The sequence below is a fragment of the Aquarana catesbeiana genome, linkage group LG13 (assembly GCF_042186555.1).
Source record: "Aquarana catesbeiana isolate 2022-GZ linkage group LG13, ASM4218655v1, whole genome shotgun sequence".
NCBI lineage: Eukaryota > Metazoa > Chordata > Amphibia > Anura > Ranidae > Aquarana > Aquarana catesbeiana.
Genome location: NC_133336.1, coordinates 175,254,244 through 175,275,652, shown reverse-complemented (window position 1 = coordinate 175,275,652; position 21,409 = coordinate 175,254,244). Strand labels below are relative to the sequence as shown.

General features: G+C 42.6%; 1 protein-coding gene across 5 annotated transcripts in view; it reads right to left on the bottom strand.

Moving 5' to 3' along the window:
• Window positions 1-21,409, bottom strand: part of CADM3 (cell adhesion molecule 3) — a 642,752-nt gene that overhangs the window by 89,951 nt on the left and 531,392 nt on the right. For all 5 annotated transcript variants that reach the window (XM_073608727.1, XM_073608723.1, XM_073608725.1 and 2 more), the window contains one exon: window positions 11,785-11,957. In XM_073608727.1, the coding sequence (XP_073464828.1) occupies window positions 11,785-11,957 (173 nt within the window). The remainder of the gene's footprint in view (window positions 1-11,784; window positions 11,958-21,409) is intronic.

The following is a 21,409-nucleotide window of genomic DNA, read 5'->3' as shown; positions in this document are numbered from 1 at the left end:
CTGGCCATGTTGGTCTGGAATTGTGACATAAGAAAATTCAGTTGACCATAAGCCACAATCCAAATGCTTTCAAAAGGTGAAAAAGGATGCCAGAGTTTGATGCTGACCACACATAGCAACCTTCAGGAATTTTGACCACTTTAACCACCAGCTCTAAATGCCCCATACACACGATCAGAAATTCTGCCAGCAAAAGTCGGATGTGAGCTTTTGGTCAGAAATTCCGACCGTGTGTATGCTCCATCGGACTTTTGCTGGCAGAATTCCAGCCAGCAAAAGATTGAGAGCAGGTTCTCTATTTTTCAGTCGGAAAAAGTTCCTATCCGAAAATGCGTTCGCCTGTATGCAATTCGGACGCACAAAAAATCACGCATGCTCGGAAACAATTCAACGCATGCTCAGAAGCATTGAACTTCATTTTCTCGGCTCGTCGTAGTGTTGTATGTCACCGCGTTCTTGACAGTCGAAAGTTCTGAGAACTTTTGTGTGACTATGTGTATGCAAGACAAACTTGAGTGGAATTCCATTGGAAAAACCATCCAAGTTTTTTCTGATGGAATTTCTGATCGTGTGTACACGGCATAAGACACTTCTCACATATATGTAATAATCTAAAAAAGATTTCCTAGTAAATTACTTAAAACTCTCACACATACCTAATACACCAAGCAAAAGAGACCCCAACAAAATATAGGAAAACCTGGGCTTGCTGGCTACACTATAGAGACTCCACGGATGTTAGCAAACTTCAAACTAATCCATAACTAGATGACCCGGAGAAAACAACCAGAGAATTCTAAAAGACATATAAAATCTCTGCCACCCCAGCCTCCCCCCCCCCCACCTAACCAAGTAATCCAAGACCACATAGGCGACCTGATAACCCTAACAGATCCCCAACGTGGGGCCTTACTAGTTCAACTATATGGAAGAATACCCCTAACAGGTCACCCAAGGTCTGGACCAACCAGCACATAGAAACCTACAGACACGATGGGGCTCATCTAAGCCTCTTAGTAAACCAAATCTGAAAAGAAAACTTTGGGTTGCCCCCACCCAATCACAGTTAGATCCCTATAGGGGTGAATGGGTCTTGAGGTGGCTTGTTTTGGTTTACCTTTATCTTTCACTCAGAGCCTCATACATACAACACCCCAACCCCCAACAACGTAGACTTATCAGAATCCATCATTGTACATTCTATAATAAACTAAATACTTCTGCTCATAAATATATACTGTATATCTAGATACAAAGGTATAGGTATAACTACCACTTAAGAAATGTACACAGATACCTGTTACCAATTTACTGGTTGTATTTTGTATTTTTTTCTTTGTAACCTTTCTTATTGTTTCTGTTAAAATGAAAACTTTAATAAAAATTTTCTGAGAAAAAAAAACAAAAAAACTCTCAAACATTATATATTTTTTTAACCAGGGGTCCTAGAGAATAAAATGGTGGGTATTGCAATTTTTTGTCACATGGTATTTGCACAGCTGTTTTTCAAACACAATTTTTCGTGGGAAAAAATACACCTTAGTGAATTTTAATGCACAAAAACAGTAACATAATACCCAATTTTTCGGTTAAATATAAAAGATGATGTTAGGAAGAGTAAATAGATAACTAGCATGTCACATTTCAAAACTGCATACGCTCATGCAATTGTACCAAACTACGGTACTTAAAAAATCTCCATAGTGACACTTTGGGGCGGATTTACTAAAACTGGAGCACTCAGAATCTGGTGCAGCTGTGCATGGTAGCCAATTAGCTTCTAACTTCAGCTTGTTCAATTAAGCTTTGACAATAAAACCTGGAAGCTGATTGGTTTCTGTGCAGAGCTGCACCAGATTTTGCTCTCTCCAACTTTAGTAAATCCCCTCCTTTATCCCTTTCATGCCTAAGCCTATTTCTGACATTTGTTGCTTACAAGTTAAAATACATATTTTTGCAAGAGAAATTACTTAGAACATCTGAATATAATATATATATATTTAGCTGAGACCCTAGAGAATAAAATGGTGATTGTTGCAATATTTTATGTCACACAGTATTTGCGCAGCGGTCTTTCAAATGCAATTGTTTGGGGGAAAAGACACTTAATAAAAAACTAAACAGTAAAGTTAGCCCGATTTTTTTGTATAATGTGAATGATGTTACACCGAGTAAATAGATACCCAACATGTCACGCTTTGAAATTGCGCACACTCGTGGAATGGCGATAAACTTCGGTACCTAAAAATCTCCATAGGAGACGTTTTAAAAAAAATGTATCGGTTACCAGGTTAGAGTTACAGAGGAGGTCTTTTGCTAGAATTATTTCTCTTGTTCTAACAATCGCGGTGATACCTCAGATGTGTGATTTAAACACTGTTTACATATGCAGGCGCGACTTACGCATGCGTTTTCTTTGCTGCGCGAGCATGCGGGGACAGGGGCACTTTAAGAAAAAAATGTTTTTTTGTTTTTTTTTACATTGTTACTTAAAAAAAAATTTGATCACTTTTATTGCTGTCACAAAGAATGTAAACCCTTGTGACAGTAATAGGTGATGACAGGTACTCTTTATGGAGGGATCGGGAGTCTAAAAGACCCCAAATCCCTCCTTTAAACTTCAAAGTATTCAGATCGCCAAAAACGGCGATTATGAATACTTATTTTTTTAAAAATCAGCGCCATTAGCAGCCGAGTAAACCGGAAGTGACATAGGAGACTGGAACAAGCCATTTCTGGCTTCATTCCAGTCTCAGTCTAGCCGGCGGAAGTGCCGGATCGTGGATCGGGTCTTCCGGTGGGACAGGAGGCCTGGGAACGGCGGTGGAAGGGGCGGGGAGTCCCCTCTGGCTCCTTTAGGATAACAGCCGAGTGGCTTTTAGCCGCATTGGTTGTTATCCCTAAAGAGCCGACCGCCTGCAGTCCCCGGTATAACCCCTTCAAGCCGGGGCCGCATATGTGCAAGGGGTTATAAGCCTTTACAGGTTACTAGTTTAGAGTTGCACAGGAGGTCTGGTGCTAGATCTATTGCTTTCACTAGAACAATCTCAACGATACCTCACACGTGTGGTGCGATCACCGTTTACATATGAGTGCGGGACCAACACATGTGCTCACCTTTGTGCGTGAGCACGGTGGGACGGGGCACTTTAACATTTTTATTTGAATATTTTTTCTTTTTTTTATACTAACTTTATTTTAATCACTTTTATTGCTATTACAAGAGATGAACAACACCTCCTGTGATAGCATGGTCAGGAACAGGTCCTCCATTTGGAGTGATCTGCGGTCTATTAGACCCAGATCTCTCCTCTGCCCTCCAAAGCATCAGATCAAATCAGGATCGGTTTGATCTGATGCTTGTACAAGCTAAAAATTGACTTGTTTACATGAGACTGAGACCGGAAGTGACTAAATACTCATTGCTTCCAGTTTCTGACGTCACACAGTGGGAGGAACTACATCAGTTCCTCTCAATGTGTCTCAGAAACCAGATGCCACCAGCTGCATTCTTGCCGGGGCTCTCCGATCGCTTGGGAAAGCCCAGTAAAAGGGGCCCCCTTTTGCTGGCTGTAAGGCTGCGTTTACACTGCCGCACAGAGCGGCTCACAGCAGGGGTCTGGTGCGTCCCTGCTCACCATTGAACAGTTGAACTGAACCATGCCTGAGTTTGATTGTCCTTCCTCCCCCACTGGTCTTATGCTGGGCTATAAGCAAATGTTCCCAGGCTCACTTTACTCATCACCTCTGTCAAATAGACCACAGTGGGCTCCATTCAGTGGAGCCCATTTTCTCCAAAAGTGGAATGTTTCCCCTTAAAAAATGCAGTAAAATACCGCTCAGCATTTCTCAAAAAGTTATTTGGCATTCCCAAAAAAAGCTACTAAAATACCGCATGAGTTATTTTATGAAATCTTGCATTATTTTAGTAATGCGGTAATTTAACACCAAGCAGTAGCCGGCGTATTTATTTACATTATTAAATAGGCGTTGGTAAGGAGCGGGTGGCTGCCTGCATCCTTAACAACCAGTAAACCACACAGTTGTTAAGGAGCAGATGACCGCCGTGTCCTTAACAACCGATGAGCCATCAGCTATCAGCGGGGTTCATGCTGTCAGTTGAATCTAAACAAAAGAATTGCCGTCATTAAAAGAAATGGGTAATTAAAAAAATCGACCCAGCATGCCCCCGGCTGATGACGTCACCAGGGAGTGGGGTCACCCGGTTATGTCACTGGGTGACCCCGCCCCTCAGTTATTTAAGAACTGTCAGACGGCGGGAGACTTCGGTGCGAGCAGATCTTTTTCTCTTTTGCTTTTTTTTGCCACATCGGTGGCGGCGGACGTTGTGATTGACGATGGATCTACACTGGGTGGACTTTTTTTAATTTTATTTTTTAAATAAAGGACTTTTTAAAAGCTGTCTGTCTTTTTTTACACTACACATTTTTTTTGGTGAATGAGCAGGGGTACCATATACTCATCTAATTTATATAGGGGGGCTGGGATCTGGGAACCCCCTTGGTAAATTCCGATAAGCCCCCTGCCCACAGCGCTGTCATTGGCTGACAGCTGATCAAGTGGTAAGGGGTCGGGATTGACCCCTTACTCCGATCTTTGACCAGCCGAGTCTCATAGACTCGCTGATCATGAAGTGCGCCGCGCGTCCTCCTGGGAAAGTAGGTCCGCCCTGTAGCCGTCATTCGGCTATAGTGCGGATCCAGATCTGAAGCAGTTGATACTTTTTCTTCTTTCCTTTTTTCACGTTTTCATCTTTATTGCATTATATTAGATTTTTTTTTGCACTTTAATCACTAAGGTCATGGTTTGACAGCGCTACACGTTATGATTTTAATTTTTGTTATGAAGTGTACATTGTTGTGAGAGCTGCTGTCAGTCACGGATCATCCGTGTCACTTACATAGTTTGGTTTACTTTATATGCACTTAGCGCAATATCGCTTATTTACTACCTTGTAAAAATGATATGCATATAGTCAGAAATAAAATGTATACTGACTGTATCTTAAACTGGAAACTCTCACAGTCTCACAGTGTCTGCATTTATTGCTGTTTGATGTTCTCAAATTGCAATCTCTTGTAAATGACAGGCGTATTAAGAGAGATCCTGCAAACCTACCCTTTAAGGGCAAACTGACACCGTCTGTGTATAACATACACACCCTTTTCTGCCCCCCCCCACCAATTGCTCCTTCCTCCATCACAGCTGCCACCAAAATACCACCATTTACATCACCCCCAATATTATGTGACATTGCTTGGGTCTAGTGATTGGCTTCACCGCATATGCACTGCTTGCCTATAATGCAGACCAGGTATTTTGCCGTAACCGGCAAGGAAAAAAGGGCAGCTAGGGATTGCTGGAGAAGTAACGGTGGGTTGGTGGTATGGGGTGGAGGATAGGCTTTACCAGGACTCCGTCACTTTGGCTTGAATGTAATGTTTAATACAGGTGAATGGTGGGAAGACATACAGGGTGTACTATGTGTGCTTACTTGGTCTGAATTAGACTGTTTACAGTAGTAAAACAAATCTAACTTGCTGAGTATAAAGGACACAGCAGAGGGTGCCAACTAAGTGCACAAATGGCAACTTATAAGGTGCATAAAGAAAAGTGCTCTTATCTGTGTGCACCTTGTAAGTTGCCATTTGTTATTTTAATTTAAGTATTTTCCTATATACTGCACTTAGTTGGTGCCCTCTACCGTTTCCTTTATATATTGCAGAGATCACTTCAGTCTCGTTAACCAGTTGCCGACTGCCGCACGCCGATATACGTCGGCACAATGGCAGCGGTGGGCAAATGGGCGTACCTGTACGTCCCCTTAAAGAGCTGGGTGATAGCAGGCGCACGCGCTGGCCGCATACAGCGCGACCGTGCCCCGCGGGACCTGTGGACTCGATGTCCATCGGTCTTCTGGCGATCGTGTCACGGAGCCTCAGAACAGGGAAGTGCCTACGTAAACAAGGCATTTCCCAGTTCTGCCTTGTGTCACGACAGAGATCACCGCTCCCTGTCACCTGGAGCAGTGATCGCTGTCATGTGACTGGAAGCCCATCCCCCCCCCACAGTTAGAATCACTCCTTAGGACACACTTAACCCCTTGATCGCCCCCTAGTGGTTAACCCCTTCCCTGCCAGTGTCATTTACACAGTAATCAGTGCATTTTTATAGCACTGATCTCTGTATAAATGACAATGGTCCCAAAATAGTGTCAAAAGTGTCCGATGTGTCCGCTATAATGTCGCAGTCCCAATAAAAATCTCAGATCGCCGCCATTACTAATAAAAAAAAATTAAAAATAAAAATGCCATAAAACTATCCCCTATTTTGTAAACACTATAACTTGTGTGCAAACAATTTATACAATATACATGATTTTTTTTTACCAAAAATATGTAGAAGAATACATATCAGCCTAAACTGAGAAAAAAAAAAGTTTTTTTAGATATTTTTGGGGGATATTTATTATAGCAAAAAGTAAAAAATAATGCGTTTTTATTTTTCAAAATTGTCGCTCTTTCTTTGTTTATAGCGCAAAAAATAAAAACCGCTGAGGTGATCAAATATCACCAAAAGAAAGCTCTATTTGTGGAAAAAAAAAGGACATCAATTATGTTTAGGTGTAACGTCGCACGACCGCACAATTGTCAGTTAAAGCGATGCAGTGCCGAATCGCAAAAAGTTCTCTGGTCAGGAAGAGGGTAAAATCTTCCGGGGCTGAAGAGGTTAAGAAGCTGCCACAGATATTTTTGGACCTTTGGAGTTTTTAGTATAATGCTGCACCCTCACAGAACATTCATGTGTATGAATTTATTGTAGCTCAGCTGTATCCCTACCTGCACCATTTTCCTTGACTTCCCTGCTGAGTAACTGTTTGCATGCTTTTTTCGGAATCTTGGATTTACAACCGATCAATGAGTTTTTTTAGTTCTGGGCACTGCCCTTCGACTGAGCTCACTGCAGCTATCCCTACACATACTGGAGCATGAGAAAAAAGCTGGCCATACCGGTAAATGGCCCCCAGATGTAAATTCAGTACACCTTTAAATATGAACATAGTTCCAATGTTTTCTGGATGCCATTAGCAGTTGATTGACTGATTTAAGTTATTGCCTGGAGTTGCTGTATATATTGCAGATTGCTTCCTCTACAAATTTGGCCTCGGGAAAAAAAATGGCATAGAAGTTTTCCCCTATTAGCCTTCATTCTCTGTGTATTCAAGTGTTATTTGTCTGAACATTATGGACATCCAAGCACTTGAAAACAAGCGAAAGTTGCATCAATAATAAAGATTTTTACAGCAGTATTTATTATACATAAAGCGGCCACTAAAACATAGCTTTCAGATCTCAAGATTTAAAGTGGAGTTCCACTCAAAAATGGAACTTCCACTTTTTGGATTCCTCCCCCCCTCCGGTGTCACATTTGGCACCTTTCAGGGGGGAGGAGGGAGCAGATACCTGTCTAATACAGGTATTTGCTCCCACTTCCTGGCATAGATCAACGCGGCGCTTGCGGTGACCTATGCCACTTCCGCCACCTGAGAGGACGCGCATGCGCAGTAGGGAACCACGGAAGCACGGCTTCACTTCCTTATTCCCTTACCGAGGATGGTGGCGGCAGAGCCGACGGACAGATCGGCTTCGGCTGCCGACATCGTGGGCTCCCTGGACAGGTAAGTGTCCATATATTAAGAGCCAGCAGCTGCAGTATTTGTAGCTGCTGGCTTTTAATATTTTTTTTCAGCGGACCTCCGCTTTAACTGCAGCTAAACTAAAAATGTAGGTCCCATTTAAACAAATAGGGTAGCATTAGAGGGGGTTGTTATAGATTTTAGAATCGGCATAAACTTGTCTGCCATAACAAAGAGGTCTCGGAGCCCTAGCCTCCTTCAGGTCTAGTATAAGGCTTGGATCACAGCTCTAAGCAAGAGGGAAGGTGCAATCCCCTGGGTCCTCAGAAATAGGGTGCCTATGTAAAGCTCATTCACCCACCAGTGACAGAGTAGTGTAGACAAAGAACTCCGCACTCTCAATCCGATGTGTTTTGCCCTACCCACCGAAGCCCAACTATCTCTGTGACCAAGCCCCAGTGTTAGGGGTAAAATGCAGCGGAGTGCGACGTTTTTTGTTTACACATTTAGATCTACATTAATAAAAATATAAAGTAACCCTATATTTTGGAAAAAAACTACTTGTAATTGACCCCTGTCCCTACTAACGATGCCCCTTGTGCTTATCTTACTAGGCTATTCTGGGCTGAGCAGCACTCCAGTCCTCTTCTTAATTGGCGAGCCATTCAGTTTTGTGCATGCACATCTTTTTTTTCCATAATTCGTAATATTAGAGCAGTTCTCCAGTCTGTAATAGAAAGTTAAAAGTCAGCAGCTACAAATCCTGTAGCCGCTGACTTTTAATAATAGGACACTTACCTGTCCATGGATCCAGCACCGTCCTCTTCCAGGCTAGTTTTTTACTAACCGTCGAGTTTCCAGCTCCAGCATCTGGGCACCCAGCTGTTATAGCTGTGCTTTGTGAATGGTCCAGCAGTCTTCTGGGACCTGTGACATGTCCCAGAAGACTGTGGGGAGGGAGGGGGAGGGGGAGAGGGAAACTAGGCGAACCAAGTGGAAGTGGGAGCGGGTACCTGTCAAAACTAGGTACCCGATCCCCACCCCGCAAAAATGATGTGCCAAATTAGGTAGACCGGGGGGATTGGGGGTACTAAAGAAAAGCTTCACCCAAAAGGGAAAGTTCTGGTTTAAGGCCTTCTACTTGCAGGCCTGTATTTACACTTTTTTTTTGCACTTGTCATTTGGTAAAGTCATCCAAACTGGCATTTTTAGCTGGATAGTGTTTAACCACATGCCGACCAGCACACGACGTTGTACGTTGGCACAATGGCACGGCTGGGCAAATGGCCCTACAGGTACGTCCCCTTTAAATCGCGCCCGCTGCGTACTCTGTGACTGTGCCCGTGGGTCCCGCAGACTCGATGTCCGAGCGGCAGAATGGGGAGATGCCTATATAAACAAGACATTTCCCTGTTCTGCCTAGCAACATGACAGAGATCTACTGCTCCCTGTCATCGGGAGCAGCGATCTCTGTCATGTTGTAATGAGCCCATCCCCCACAGTTAGAATCATTCCCTAGCATACAGTTAACCCCTTGATCGCCCCTTGTGTTTAACCCCTTTCCTGCCAGTGTCATTTACACAGTAATCAGTGCATTTTTATAGCACTGATCGCTGTAAAAATGACAATGGTCCCAAAATAGTGTCAGAAGTGTCCAATGTGTCCGTCATAATGTCGCAGTCATGATAAAAATCGCAGATCGCCGTCATTACTAATAAAAAAAAAATTAATAATAAAAATGCCATAAATCTATCCCCTATTTTGTAGACGCTATAACTTTTGCGCAAATCAATCAATATACGCTTATAGCGGTTTTTATTTTTCCAAAAATATGTAGAAGAATACATAACGGCCTAAACTGAGAAAGAAATTTGTTTTTTTATATATTTTTTGGGGATGTTTATTATAGCAAAAAGTAAAAAATATTGCTTTTTTTTCAAAATGGTCATTATTTTTTTGTTTATAGCGCAAACAATAAAACCGCAGAGGTGATCAAATACCACCAAAATAAAGCTCTATTTGTGGGGAAAAAAAGGACGTCAATTTTTTTGGGTGCAATGTTGCACGACCGTGCAATTGTCAGGAAGGGGGTAAAATCTTCCAGGGCTGAAGTGGTTAAGACTGTAGGAGGCCCCAGACCCTGCCAGCTGGACATTACAGGAGGAGCAAATGATCACACAGGTCTAAAAACCCTGTCCCGATCTCTGTTGATTTCCCCTAATAATCCAGTTCAAGCTAATTTTTGGCTCCTGCTCATTCATGTTCCACTGACATACAATTGTAATATCAGTAGAGCCCAGACAGCAAGCAATTGTGCTGCAAGTTTAAAAAAGACTTGTTAAGCTACTGTTATGCCCTGTACAAACGGTCGGACATTGATTGGACATTCCGACAACAAAATCCATGGATTTTTTCCGACGGATGTTGGCTCAAACTTGTCTTGCATACACACGGTCACACAAAGTTATCGGAAAATCCGATTGTTCTGTACATGGTGACGTAAAACACGTACGTCGGGACTATAAACGGGGCAGTAGCCAATAGCTTTTGTCTCTTAATTTATTCTGAGCATGCGTGGCACTTTGTGCGTCGGATTTGTGTACACACGATCATAATTTCTGATAACGGATTTTGTTGTCGGAAAATTTTATAGCAAGCTCTCAAACTTTGTGTGTCGGAAATTCTGATGGAAAATGTGTGATGGAGCCTACACACGGTCGGAATTTCCGACAACAAGGTCCTATCACACATTTTCCGTCGGAAAATACGACCGTGTGTACGGGGCATAAGTTTTGCCAGGCTTCACAAGTTTGTTGCACAATTGCAGTAAGTGTGCATTGTGTGACTCCAGATCAACTTTCTTTGCAAACATTCTGCAACTCTGCTGCAAGTTCTGGTTCAGTTATGTTGTGCAATAGTCATCCCACCACAGGGGTCACTGTGGCTTTATTTTCATGCTGTAGACTTGCAGAGCTCTTGCTGTAGACTCATCACTGCAACTTTGCTCTTGCTAGGGACCTGCTACGCAAGTTTGCTACAAATTGGAAAAGTGTCAACTAGAACTTGAGCTTCAAGTGCTCTGCAACTTGCCAGTGAAAATGTGCAGCAAGTTAACAAGACTTACAATTCAACACTGACACAAATTTGTGGCAAGTTATCCTTACTATCTGGGAGATGACCATTCAAGTTTATGGAGTGCTCTACATTTTGCTGTTCATACATCAATATCAGCCCTCTCAAATCCATGGGCAGGTTAAAAAAGGTTTTGCTCCTACCTTGTACCCTAACTTTTAAATGTACAGTGCCCTGCAGTTCAATGAGTGACTCCATATGGAATAGGGTTGCCACCTTTTCTTCAAGTCAAACCCAAACACTTTAGCAGCACACAACAGTTTTTGTTTTTTTAAGGGGGAACGCTGTGGACTCTGGTGTAAAATGGAACTCTAATGTAAGGGGATTTCACCAAAGCCCCAACTTACATAAGAATTCTCAGCATTCCCCCTTAAATCATGGTTCCCAAAGCCCTCCTTACATCAGAGTCTGCAGAGCACCCCTTACCACGGTGCACTCACTCGCTCAGAGGCAGGAGAGAGAAGGGAGGAAGGTGGCCAATGCACTTGAAGGTTGTGGTATTCGGTTAATTGGGGAGCATAGGTGTGTGCAACCCAGGCAGCAGAGGGAATCTGCACCACACTGGGTGATTAGGGTGTGCCCAGGCACACCTAAGTTGGAGGGCCACAGTCCATCCTGAATAATGTCTCAGGGAGTCTGAATCCTGGACACATGAATCAAAACCTGGACAGGTGGCAACCCTAATATGGAACCCAGAACTCAGAGGGAACTTAAGGTGGAAATTATACAAACAAGTCTCAATAATTCTGAGCAAGGGGACATTCTTAAACAAAATGAAGAAGATGGCTAATCTTCCAGTCTGTCATTTGGGACTTTAGATTAATTTACAAGAAACAGAGCAAGAATCTTCTCTGGGAACTGAAAATATCTATAATAATAGGAGCAATCCCATACTATGGAAATTACACAGGGCAAATGTTTGACAATACTCTTCATGTAGACAGAAAAAAAAAAAGCCAGTCCACAAGCAATGTTTAAAACGTGGCCTTTCTTACCGTTGACATCCAGTTTGTATTCTGCAATAAACATTCCCATTACATTGGAGACTTCACAAACGTAGGTGCCGCTGTCGCTCTTGTTGAGGTTCTGGAACACCAGGCTATTATGGTCAAAGATTGCCGTTGTGGGCAGTTCACCATTTTTTCGTGTCCAGACATATCTTTCAGGTCTAAAAATGAGTTTAAAAAGAAACCGTTAGATTAAAACTCTTAAAGTATCAGATAACCTTTGCAGCAATTTATTCCTTAATTTATTTTTGTGCGCATTTATTTCCCATTACTTACAGTTGTAAAGTTTTAAGAATGTTCGGCTACTATTCAAAGGGGGAAATTTACTAAAACTGGTTCACACAGAATCTGGTGGCGCTCTGCATAGTAACCAATCAGCTTCTAATCAGCTTCAGCTTCTGATTGGTTACTATGCATGGCTGTTTCTGCACCAGATTCTGTGCGTATCAATTTTATTAAGGCTATCTGTAATCACTTCTGGCTCCACTCCGGTTTTATATGTTATGGCAAACAAACATGCAAACCCAACTGAAATTCCCCGAAAATTTCCCAAAAAATAAAACACTTTGGAAAAACGTTTTTAAATAGTATTTTAGATGCTCACATAACCAGTATCCTGCCTTCAACTCTGTATGGTATGGAGCAGTACTAAGGCCAGCCATACACGGAGCAAATGTCCTTCCTGTAACCATGGGTGGCAGGAAATAAATTCACTCGATCCCACCATCAACACAGTGTTAATGTGGGATTCCCTCCTGCCGGGCTATTGTCTTCTCCTAGTGGAGGGAGGGTTGGGGAAGCCACCCCCGCCGAGAGAAGACAGTGATTATTGCTAGTAGCTACAGCAGCCGCTAGCGGTAATCGCAGGTAAAACCTGACATGCCGGTTGCACCCAAGTTGATCAATCGGTACATTTAGCCTGCCCATACACGGTTCAAATCTTGGCCGGTTCCTGCTAAACTGACCGAGGTTTCAACCATTTATGGCCTGCCTAAGTCGATGCATGTCACATTGCTGGATTGACAACATATTGATGTGCAGGAGCCCCTGTCAATCATCTCCTAAAAGTGCCTGCAGGTGTGGCAAGCTGTGATGTATGGGCCGGGCTTTTGTTGATATCACTAACTGAAGCATGCAACAATGCTCAACAGGTAAATAGCCTGTAGGTCAGTGGTCATCAACCCTGTCTTCAGGACCCACTAACAGGCCAGGTTTGCAAGATAACTGAAATACATCACAGGTGATATAATTTGCTGCTCAGTGATTGCAGTATTCTAGTCTGCATCTCCCCAAGGTAATACATAAAACCTGGCCTGTTAGTGGGCCCTGAGGACAGGAGTTGATGACCACTGCTGTAGGTAATGCAGGAAGTTGTTTAAACTGGCAGGATCAAATAGCATTTTATATTTTTATTCAATGTATTTTGAAAAACAAATAGTAGAATTACATTTAGGAATATAATGGGAAACCAATGGTTCATATTTGTATTTTGGATTTACATACACTTTAAACACTTATGCCCCGTACACACGGTCAGATTTTCTGATGGAAAATGTTCCATGGGAGCTTGTTGTCGGAAATTCCGGCCGTGTGTAGGCTCCATCGGACATTTTCCATCGGAATTTCCGTAACACAAAATTTGAGATCTGGATCTCAAATTTTCCGACAACAAAATCCGTTAAATTCCGATCAAGTGTACACAATTCCGACGCACAAAGTTCCCCGTATGCTCGGAATCAAGCAGAAGAGCCACACTGGCTATTGAACTTCCTTTTTCTCGGCTCATCATACGCGTGGAACGTCACCGCGTTCTTGGCATTCAGAATTTCCGACAAGTTTTGTGTGACTGTGTGTATGCAAGCCAAGTTTGAGCCAACATCCGTCGCAAAAAATCCATGGATTTTGTTGTCAGAATGTCCAATCGTGTGTACAGGGCATAAGGGTGGGTAAAAGATGGTAGGTCTAGCTAGTAAAAAAGGTGCCAATAGATTTCTGTCACCCAATATGTTTTATTATGGGTGGATCAGAAAGAGACTGCATGAACATAGGCATTCTTTGACCTTTACAGAAACTCCCTAGACCCCTTAGGCTGGGCTCACACTATTGCAAATTGGATGCAGGAGATTTTGACTGGCTCTCTATGGACCCGGTTCACACATCTCCGGTGGGAGCCGTATGCGGCAATAGTGTGAACCCAGCCTTTAAGTGGAACTTTAGTCCGAAAATTAAGTCCAGCTAGATGACTTCAGGCTAGCCCCTTCTGCAGGCCCCCATGACTAAGCTCCTAGGGGCGGAGCGAAATGCATTGGGGGCATGGCCAGGTTGGAGTCCAGGCTGAGGTTGCCACTCCACTTCAATAGGACATCTCAGATGTGCGGCATCCAGGGGTCACCCCACTTCTCTTGAGCTCTTCTACAGGTACAGCTATATAAAACATTACAAATAAGTGCCTATACCATTTAAAATCCAGTCTCACCCTGCTCTGCACATGCTCGGTTGCTTTTCATTTTTGAGCATTGTGCTAAAAATCAGAGCCACTAGAGCAGGGGTGTTGAGCTCAATTTCATTTCGGGCTGCATCGGCATTATGGTTGTCCTCAAAGGGCCAGTTGTATCTGTAAGATTACTTAAATGTATCTACTCTTTATTATACTAAAGGATAAGTTCACCTTTTAACAAAAAATAACAAATGCACATTTTTTTGCAGGTAAAAATTGTGCATTTACTCATTTTTGTTTTGGGAGCCTCTAAAGCAGCCTTTTTTAACCAGGGTGCCTTTAGGTTTCATCAGGGGTGCCTTGGCAAAATGCCTACAAGTTGCCCAAAAATTGTATACAAACCAGCAGGTGAATAAATCCTGCCCTCTTGTTGCACAAAGCCACAGGTTTTAATTTTGCACCATTACAACCATCCAGCCGCCAGAGTCCTAACACCCAATTTCCTCATCGTTGATAGGCCCAGACACCTGCATAGCATCCTTGTTTGCCCCTCCGTGTCAGCACTGGGGTCACATTAGGTGAATGAGGGAGAACAGAAACATTGGCATACTAGTTAGTACCAGTGTGCAAAAGCGTAATTGCTTTGGAAAAATAAACCATCATCCTACATGTGCAGATGTTGCTGCGTTATGTAAGATTATTCGTTTAGCTTTTTACATTTTAGAATTGGGCGCCTCAAGACTGTCCATAAATTTGGAGGGTGCCTCGAGATTGCCCATGATTTTAAAGGGTGCCTTAACTGAAAACCGGTTTGTTCGCAACATGTTACACCCTAAATATGGGTGTAACGTTACGAAAGGTGAACATATCCTTTAAATAATTGCCTCTGCATTTGATCCTTACTGGTTTTAGTAATAACTTAAGTAATAACTATTTAAGGAGGGCCATACAGTGCTAGTGTCATCCACAAGAAACTTTATTGGAGACTGTTCAGACAGAAGATGGTTCTGCCATGGTGTTCTGTCTGACCAGTCTCCAATAAAGTTTCTTGTGGATGATACCAGCGGGTACGACCCTCCTTTTTAACTGGCATAGAGTTGTATTATGCTCATAATAATTATATGCAGAAGTCCAGAGCAGGTACAAGCCTTCCAGTGCTTCTTACTGCAATAGCCAGCTATAGATGGGAAGTGGCGTCTTTTTGTATCAGAAGTCCAGAGCACCCCACTCTTCCTTATATTAGATGTCAAGAGCCCCCAACCATCATCAGAAGTCAGGAGTCCTCCACCCTCTCTTACATCACAGTGCAACCCCCCCTACCTTTGGTTTGTGCTGTTGCTAGAAAGGAGCTAGGGATGAAGCTGGGAAACAAAAAATGCAGGGTCAGGAGGAGGACCAGAGGAGGTGCTGACATCAGGGGAAGCAAGGATGAGGCGATGCTGCGGCTGCACAGAGAGGCGCCAGATCTGAAGGAGGCACTCTGTCCTCCTCTTTGCTGCCGACTGCTTGAGTGGTTTGAGATAAGCCTATCTATGGCTTCAAAAGAGAAGCGCAAGATCTGGTGAAGAAGTTCTGTCCTCCTCTCTGCTGCCAACTGCTTAGACAATGGGGTTGCCCAGCAGCATTAAAAATGGCCTAGCATGCACAAATTCGACACATGTGCACTAGAGCCTGATCTGGGGATAGCCTAAAGATTTACTGCTCTACAGGGGCACATACAGTATTAATTAAACAGGTTCTGTGGCTAATTTAATGCAGATAAGGCACTAAGTTTAATTACCACCTTAATCAGCTACAGAACCTGTGTAATTAATATGTGTTTGGTTTTGGGGTTGAGGTGGCAACCCTACTGTTGGCACTAATCGTTCTTGAAAAACACGATAAGCTGGTTGTACGCAAGCTGTCAAGTCCATCATCGATGGCCTGTGTAAGTTAAGAACTGATGGTCAAGTAAGATAATTTCACTTACTAACAGAATTTGGCTTTGGGGCCATTATAAATAAAATAAAGAAAAGTTGCTGCTACAATATACCAAGGATTTGTCTAAAAATGAAATACCACCCTAAACCATAAATAATGTGCAATTATAAATAATAAAAATCCCTTAGCATTTCATATCATGTACAAAAAAAAAAAAAAAAAAACAATAATTAAAGAACAAAACTATAAACAATTACATCAAATCTACAATAATTAGGTGCAGTCCATCATTATCCTACCAACGTGAACAAAGCAACAAAGTGTCCTCTTGAATACAATAAGTGTATAATCTCCGAATGGTGTTGCAATGATATTAATCACAATCCACTCATGCTGAATAGTGCTTCTTCCACCAATCCTATAATAATCCCAGTATGCAAAATGCACTCACATGATAAAAAACCATTAATGAAGGTCTAAATGTAATTGATTAAACGTGTCAAGTAGGCATAGATCCTTCCTTGATTTTAATAAAACTCTGGAGTTGGGGTGGTGAGCTTCTTCGACTCCGGGGTACATTGATAGAGATCAAGGAAGGATCCATACCTGCAGCTGGGCTAATTTAATCAAGCACAAACTACGTAAGCCAGGTCCCCTTCCCCCCCTGCCTCTTCCAGAGCCATAATCAAGAACACTAGAGTCAAGCAAGTGTACAGATTTATGAAAAGATCTTTTTACAGAAAAGTATTTTAGAGCTAGGATGGTCCCTGTTCATTTGATGGTCCTTTGATATCTGTGAGTAGAAACCTAAGGTTGTAATTAGTAATTTGACAGTAATAATTAAAATGTGAGTTTAATAAGCTGTCATTTTCTACCTCGTCATAAATATGACGCTGCAACTCTGTGTACGAGATATATTTAATCAAGGGCCCTGATAAGATTCTTCTCCAGAAATGTGCTTGCAGTTTTATTTAGTTCAATAAAAGTCTTTTAGTACTACATATGTTTCCATCCACCTCTTAAGCCTAATGAAATCCAGCAGCGGTTTTCACAACAAAGTTGACACCAGCGGCATCCTCTAATCTCCATCTACAGTGCAACATGAAACAAGAGAGGAAAGTTCTAGCAGAGGTCAGCGGCGAGACCGTAAAATATGATGGAGCATGGAGGGTTACTGGAAAGTTTCAATTGCTGGTTGCTAAGCCCACATGTGATTGAACCAGCACTTGCTATTTTCAACTAAAGTTTCGATGCTTAGAGGGCACACCATAGTCCTTACACATATCTCTGTAGGGATCAAATTTTCTATCATTAAAAGGAATTGGTTTAAAAAAAAAAAAAATGGGAGTGATTTTGCCAAAAAGAAAAATAGAAAAATCTGAGGTGTTGCTTGGGTTGACTTGGATAGGTCTTAACCACAATAGCTCCAGGCCATGTCTGGCACTTTTTGTTTACATGTAACAATTAGTATTTTTTGCTAGAAAATGTCCTAGAACCCCCAAACATTATATATTTTTTTAAAGCAAAGGCCCCAGAGAATAAATTGGTGGGTTTTGCAATTTTTTATGTCATACAGTATTTCCGCAGCAGTTTTTCAAATGCAATTTTTGGAAAAAAATACACTTTTTTGAATTTTAATGCAAAAAAAATAAAAAAAACAATAAATAACCCAATTTTTTTAGAAAAATTTAAAAGATGATGTTATGCCGAGTAAATAGATACCAAACAATTGTGCACACCCATGCAATGGCAATAAACAACTTAAATTTTACTATCCACTATTCGCTTTAAAAGCCTTTTCAGGTTACCACTTTGAATTTACAGTGAAGGGCTGGTGCTAGAGTGACTGCCCGTGAGCTGACATTCGCGGTTATACCTCACATATGTGGGAAGGTCACTGTTTGCATGCATGTGGTACTTACGCCTGCGCTCAATTTTGCACACAAGCACAAGGGGGGGGGGGGGGGGGTGACAGGGACAGTTTTTTTTTAATTAATAATTTATTAATATTATTTTTTAACTGTTGCTTTAATTGTTTTTTCTAATCACTTTTTTCTGTCACAAAATCCCTCCTCTGCCTTTAAAAGGTTCAAAACACCAAGATTGGCATTTTTGATTGTTTTTATTTTTTTGAAAATGGCGCCAATGACATCCAGGTAAGCCAGAGATGATGTCAGTTCATCGCTTCCGGGTTACCGATATGGAGACCTGATCAAAGCACTTTGTTCAGGACTCAGGCACACATGCTGGCTGGTTGCTCAGGTCTCCCAATGTGACGGGAGAGCCGAGTAAACCACGGAAGGCGACAGGGGGAGATGTCCATTCCTGCTGCTTGTAACAGAAACCGAGTGGCTAGTTAGCCAATCAGAATGCTCTTACAAGCGAGCCAACTGCCAGCTTGCAGCTGCAGACATCATCCTGGTATAACCACTTGAAGTCAAGCGACATACCGGTACATCGATTGGCGGAAAGTGGTTAAAGAGAAATTCCGAGAAACATTTTTATTTTCCCATGTAGTGGTGCCTTCACTGCATGGGTTAACTGCTTGTTATGTCCAGGGGCGCAAGGAAAAGCTATACTTACCTGATCCTTTTATACTCCGGAAAACCGCTCTCCCTCACATCCAATGATGGACCGTTCCTGCCGTCCTCACATCCAGAGCCGGTCTATGGGCATGATGACTTCAGGAACAGTCCATTCACAAGACCGCTAATGTAATGGGGGGGGGGGCAGGACCTGCAGGGACCGGTTTTGGGCTTGGAGGATCGGCGGATTAGGTAAGTATATCTCTGCTCTGCAAACTCCTAGACCAAAACGGACAGTTAACCTATGCAGTGCGGGCACAGCCCCACTGCATGGGAAAATAAAATTGTTGCCCGGTGTTCTTCTTTAAATGTACAAAAGTTAAACATTTTGTTCTTAGGGCTTGAACAAACGGAACTCAGAAGATGACATCCTACACATTTGTCCCTCTAAACATTTAAGACCAAACGTGGGCAAATTGCGGACCCAGGGCCACATCTAGTCCCTATCCGGTCCTCGATGCTTCCACTTTCAGCATGCCTCTCAGAACCTGTCAGCTGTGTCTGTGTGGAGAGCTGCAAGAACTGGAAGGAGAGAGCCGATTGAGGAGCTTATCGTTATAGCAGGGAATCTCTGTTCTGGTGGGAGAGCATTCCCTAGGAGACGCCCTGATGCACTCATGCCACTCTGCAACCAAGCCAGGTTCTTCCTGTGTTAGCGCCTGCATACTACAAACCCTAGGAGTCAAGCACCTGTTCTTAACTACAGGTCATGATCTGCAGAAATCCCCACTGAATCGATCTCAGGCTCTCTCTTTTCATGCACAGTGCTTTTCACAGGCTTTGACAGGCAGTGACAAGGTGTTATCTCACCTCCTCTTCACCTGATTTAACCCTACAATGTGGCACTATCGCCCTGCAATCCTGTGCATTACACAAAGTAACTGAGTAGCCCATTGAACTCAACAGGCGATTTTGACGAGTGGTGCGTATCGCTTCATTGCTACGAGCGTATTGCTACCTTGCTACTATGAACGGGTCTTCCCAGGTTCAAAATTAATCATGAGCAGAATTAAAGTTAAATTCCAGTCATAATTTAACTTACACTAAACCTACTCCCACCCCCACTCTAAAGCTATTCTATCTATAAAGAGAACAGATGGATATACTTGCCTATTCTGAGACCGCTCCGGTCCAGTCCCCAGGCTGAGCTGTCAGCAATGGCTTCTGTGTAGAGCAGAGGCAGCCAACAACAGACGCCCCATACTAAATCTATGGGTGATGTCATCTACTAGTCATTTTCCAGCCGTTGTTGGCTTTCTTTCTCTACACAGAAGCCGCCACTGGAGACCGGACTGGAGTGGTTTTAGAATAGTAAATATAACAATCTCTTTTTTAGAGGGTTAGAAAGACTGGCTTTAGAATGGGGGGGTGTATATTTAGAGTTAGTTAGCTGGAATGCTACTTTAAGCTTGGCCCTCCACAATAGTATTAGTTTTTCATGTGACCCTTTGGGAAAATTAATTACCCACCACTGCTTAAAACCAAATGGGTGCATGGAGTTCCATACTGCTTATCTCACCAAATGAACATTGCCTTCAATATTTGGTAGGCTCTGCTACTATGGTAGCAATTCATTTCAAAACCTATTCTGAGCAGCTATCAGTAGCTTTTTCAATAAATGACATACCTACATTGTTCAATGCTATTATTGTAACAAGACATTTACAATGGTTTTAGCCTTGGCAAAACACCCGTGGGCTGAATAGTAAGTCAACTAGTTACATCTGTAAAGGATTCTGGACAGCTCTCCACCTGCTATGGTAAGCACAAGAAGTCCCCACTCTCTCTGTTAGCATGTACATTTGGACTGTACCCTACTGGAGAACAGGGAACTCTATTTGGATGTCACTACTGGAGGCCATGCTATATATGAAGTTAGAGTAGAATAGACATTATTTCTTGTGGACCCTTAAGGTCAGTTAACAGATACGGCACAGGAGGACATGACACCCTATTCACGACTGGATATCATTGGATGATTTCAACCCTATGTGGGTTGATATTTGTTTGCCAAGAATGAGAGTGCAATGCATCTTTATCTGGTGAGTGCGTTTCTAAAAGGGAGTGGAATCACTAAATGCACGCGGTGTGGTGGAAGATTTGGAGGACCACAATTCCTATTTACTTCATTTTTGAGCCATTATGGCCTATTTATGGACTGTTTAATCATGGACTATTATTGCAGTCACTGTTGGTATAGTGACTAACACCTGTCACTGGGTATTTATTGTTGATTATTTAGTTATTAGTGCCACTATTTACTTCAAGGTATAGGGTAAATATGGTTTATATTTGTTTCATTTTCAGTGGCAGCCTTTTTCACTTCTTTATTTTTCCTGGTGCAGTGGTGGGTCTTTTAAGTGTAGGCATGTTAATCTTGTAGACCAGTGGTCTCCAAACTGCGGCCCAGGGGCCAGATGTGGCCCTTTGCTTGCCTCTATCTGGCCATTGGGACACTATTCATCCAACTGACACCAATGATGAGGCATCATTTCTCCCACTGACACCATTAATGGGGCACTATTCCTCCCACTTACCCCCTCGATGGGGCACAATGCCTCCCATTGATACCAACCATAGGGCACTATTCCTCCTGTTAAAACCAATGATGGGGCAGTGTTTACTCCCACTGATGCCGGGACATTTTTTACTCACACTGACCATAGTTCGG